The sequence below is a fragment of the Quercus suber genome, unplaced genomic scaffold, assembly GCF_002906115.3.
Source record: "Quercus suber isolate HL8 unplaced genomic scaffold, Cork oak 2.0 scaffold_592, whole genome shotgun sequence".
In the NCBI taxonomy this organism is placed as follows: Eukaryota; Viridiplantae; Streptophyta; class Magnoliopsida; order Fagales; family Fagaceae; genus Quercus; species Quercus suber.
Genome location: NW_027070037.1, coordinates 289032 through 292639, shown reverse-complemented (window position 1 = coordinate 292639; position 3608 = coordinate 289032). Strand labels below are relative to the sequence as shown.

The following is a 3608-nucleotide window of genomic DNA, read 5'->3' as shown; positions in this document are numbered from 1 at the left end:
GTGTCTTTTCAGAATAGTGGATCATGAAATAAACTTAAATATCATTTGCAATTATTTGGAGAGTAGAAAAGAAAAATGCGTAAATCTAACCTTTAGAGTTTAGACCATAGTGTGTGACTCTTCTTTGGACTGGCCATACCCTTGAGGTTTGTCGAGGTCGCTCGAATTTTGTGGTCGTCCAACGTTCAGTTCATGCCTTATAATGAACGAACCATCGATTTGTCTTCTCTCCACCATAAGACCAAAAAATGTGTGCTTTGTTTCTTACTTCAGTAATATGAAAATTGATGGCAACTCTTGCACCTGCAAAAAAGGTTAGAACCAAAGATTGTGATCGGTTTAAGCATCACAAAAATACAGCATAACATATATGAACTCAAAATCTTTAACCCCCACACTGCACAAACGATAGGCCCTAAGAGACTTCCACATCATCTGTTTGCCCTTCCTTTCTTCGACCACTCTTTTATTAAGTAACAGCTTCACCTCGAAGCTTGTACATCACAAATAGGAATTGAATCCAAAAACTAAACATTAATATAATTTAGGAGTGACGCTAGGGCTAATGCAAATTTTGCTACATAGGTCTTACAAATTGATATGTCAACTTTCAAACATAAAGCAACAAAGTAATTAAAGAACTTATTTATTATGTTGTTGATGTGATACTGACAACAATTACATTTATTGCCACATTAGCTTGTATGCCTCTGATTGTAAAATTGGTATTAGTCTTAACATTTTCCATCATATAGTACTAAATTTAAACTAAGAGAATCCAAAAGCAATTTAGAGAACCTCATCGATTTGACGAACAACAGCCAACAGAAAATGAGTCCTTCCTCCCCATTGCATTAGAGGATTGACAACTCCACTTGGCACAAGACCTTAAATTCCAAAGAATTACACATCACATATATTATTATATGTTCAATCATATTCACATCAGATGGGCATATACATAAAACCTTAGAAACCTACCAATGGCCCCATGTACAACTTCCAAGAATGCAGCTGTTTGCAGCAAACCTTCACTCCAAAAACAAAAACAGTGATAATAATAATAATAATATCAACAATGTTAAAATAATAGTTAAATAATTGAATTCATCGTTTTTTATTGGTTTAAACTTTTGTGACAAGTGATACTTTATCATTGTATCAAAGCATATGACCCAACTTCAAAACTTGGGCCCTACTCACGAAGGGGAGTTTGGACCCACACGTGAGAGAAAATTTTAAAAAAAATATAGAATTCCCTATTTTCTTTGAGCCTAAGCTTCTTCAACAAGTAATATAATTAAATAGTTTGAAATTTAAAAAACACAAGATTGATAAGATTCTCTTCTTTTTCTTTTTTCTTTTTCCTAGTTTTCCTTCAAATTCAACAATAATTAAGAAAGCAAGCTGAGCTGAGACCAAGAAAAAACTGACAGATTAGTTCTCCAGCAGAAGCGTAAGCTCCATTCACGAACTTGGTGGTTACAAAGCTGCTCAAAATTCTAGAGAGAGCAATTGCCCTGACATAAACAAAAATAATAATAATAATAATAATAATAAACAAATACTAGAAATAAGTGTTATTGACAATGTATAATGCATGAATGAACTCAGAGAGATAAATAGAAGAGATAGAGATGGAGATAGTACAATTTTTGGTAATTTTGGAAAGAAATAGTGATTACCAGCCGATGGCGTGGAGAGAATTGTAAGTGCAGAGATAGAGGTTGGACAGTGGAGACATTGCGAGCGTGGCCCTTGCTTTTACGGTTGCACGGGTTATTTGGCTTCGCTCACTTCGGATTGGACGTTAACTTAGCGGATGTCAAGTGTGTGAAGGATACGTGTGATGTGGGAACGAAGTTACACTTAGAACAACCCACTTTAAAAGGCTAAAACCCCGTTTAAAGTTTAAGCCCGTCAGATATTGAACGCTATATTATTTTCAGCCCAATAGAATTGTCACAACTTCTTTTAAGTTGCAACATGTTCTCTTTCATGACTTTCCATTTAAAAATTTAAGCCTTGACTAAAATAATAATAATAATAATAAAATAAATTCTAAAATGTAAATTGTGTCCTTTAAGTTTGGGTAAAATTTAAACCTCTAACTTTATTTTCGTTTAATTAAGTTATCTAAATTTCAAATTTATTGAATCCAAGCTTTCTGTCTTATTCCATTAAAATTTTGCTGTTAATAAAATTTTAAAAATTATGTTTTTTGTTTTTATTAATTTTATAGATTCTTTTCTTGTGAGAAATTTTATTTTAATTTTTTCAAAAAAATATTTTTTTTTAAATGTATTTTTTTATTAGTTAATTGCATACTTAATAACAATTTTTTAACAAAATTAAATAGAAGATGTGGGGCCAGAAAAACAGGTGGCCTTGGCCCACTCCAAGCCAGGTCCAATGGCCCACGCCGAGGATGCCTGAGGGGTCCGAGGATGAAAGCGCGAGGACCAACCCCTGAGGAACATATCCGAGGATGACCCCGTCCTCTAGCGTCCGAGACCTCGGAAGAACATGAGCACCACCCCACCAAAGGAGACTTCTTGAATATCCGAGGAGGAGAGGGCCCAGTGCCACGAGTCGGCGACGGGAGCACGGCGAAGGAGCAACCTTAGGCAAGTTGTCACCTCTGCATTGAATGCGCTCACCTAACCCCCCTGGCCGCATTAATGGGGATGTAACCCCTTGACAGGGCAACATTGATCGTAGTGAGCCACTTGAGTGCGGATAAGGCGTCTGATGGGACGGACGGTCAAAGAAAGGCCAATGGATGATCAACAGAAGGAAGGAGGGGATAAGAGAAAGAGAACTATATAAGAAAGGCGAGCAAAGCAATTAAGGAGGGGGGGATTTTTTGGATCATTCGAGAGAATGACATAGAAGGACTTAGAGGTCATGTTAGTTTCAGTGGGAGGGATCTCCTCGGACGAGTTTCGAGGAGCTACCCTTAGTTGTAAACTGGGCTCACTCCCCTTCAATGGAAAAAGGGGGGGCTTATACTCTGTTGCTAGTCTGTTAGGGCCTAAACCTTCGATCCACTCTCTAAAAATGTATTGTTGGGGAACCTTTCTAAACCGAGTCCCTAGAGAAGATCTAAATTGAATTAATATGAAATTTAAAAAACTCAATTAAACAAAAGTAAAGTTAAAGAGCTTAAATAAATTTCAACTAAACTTAGAAAATATGATTTGAATTTGAGCCAAAATTAAATAAATAAATCATCCCTTGGATGAACTTATTTTTATGGACAAAGTCGAGCTTCAAACTAGTTTGGATCTCTCTTTTTCAATCCACTACATAACAATTTAGGATGGCGTGTACAACATTAAAGAATCTCCTTCAAAAATAACATGCCTAAACCCATGGGAAAAAACACTAATAATGGCAAAAAGTCCTACTTCAGCTTCAGCCCAAAAAGTCACCATGAACATCAACATCACTTCAAGCATATGTGATCTTACCCAAATGATATTGACTGAAAACATCAAGGTAGACATTGTTAGGCCTCACAGCTACATCGAAGTTGATAATGTGGCAACAATGTGGAGGATAGGTTAAAACTGGAGGTGAGGGGGAGAATGTAGTGAAGATGTGAC

General features: G+C 36.3%; 1 protein-coding gene across 1 annotated transcript; it reads right to left on the bottom strand.

Annotated features, from left to right (window-relative positions):
* Nucleotides 1-264: 264 nt before the first annotated feature.
* LOC136063899 (uncharacterized) lies at nucleotides 265-1837 on the bottom strand. Its single transcript, XM_065764908.1, has 5 exons — nucleotides 1686-1837; nucleotides 1435-1520; nucleotides 982-1029; nucleotides 799-887; nucleotides 265-303 (listed from the first exon to the last, which is right to left on the bottom strand). The coding sequence occupies exons 1-5, from the start codon at nucleotides 1742-1744 to the stop codon at nucleotides 265-267; spliced, it is 321 nt and encodes a 106-aa protein (XP_065620980.1). The 5' UTR covers nucleotides 1745-1837.
* Between the last annotated feature and the right edge of the window lie 1771 nt (nucleotides 1838-3608).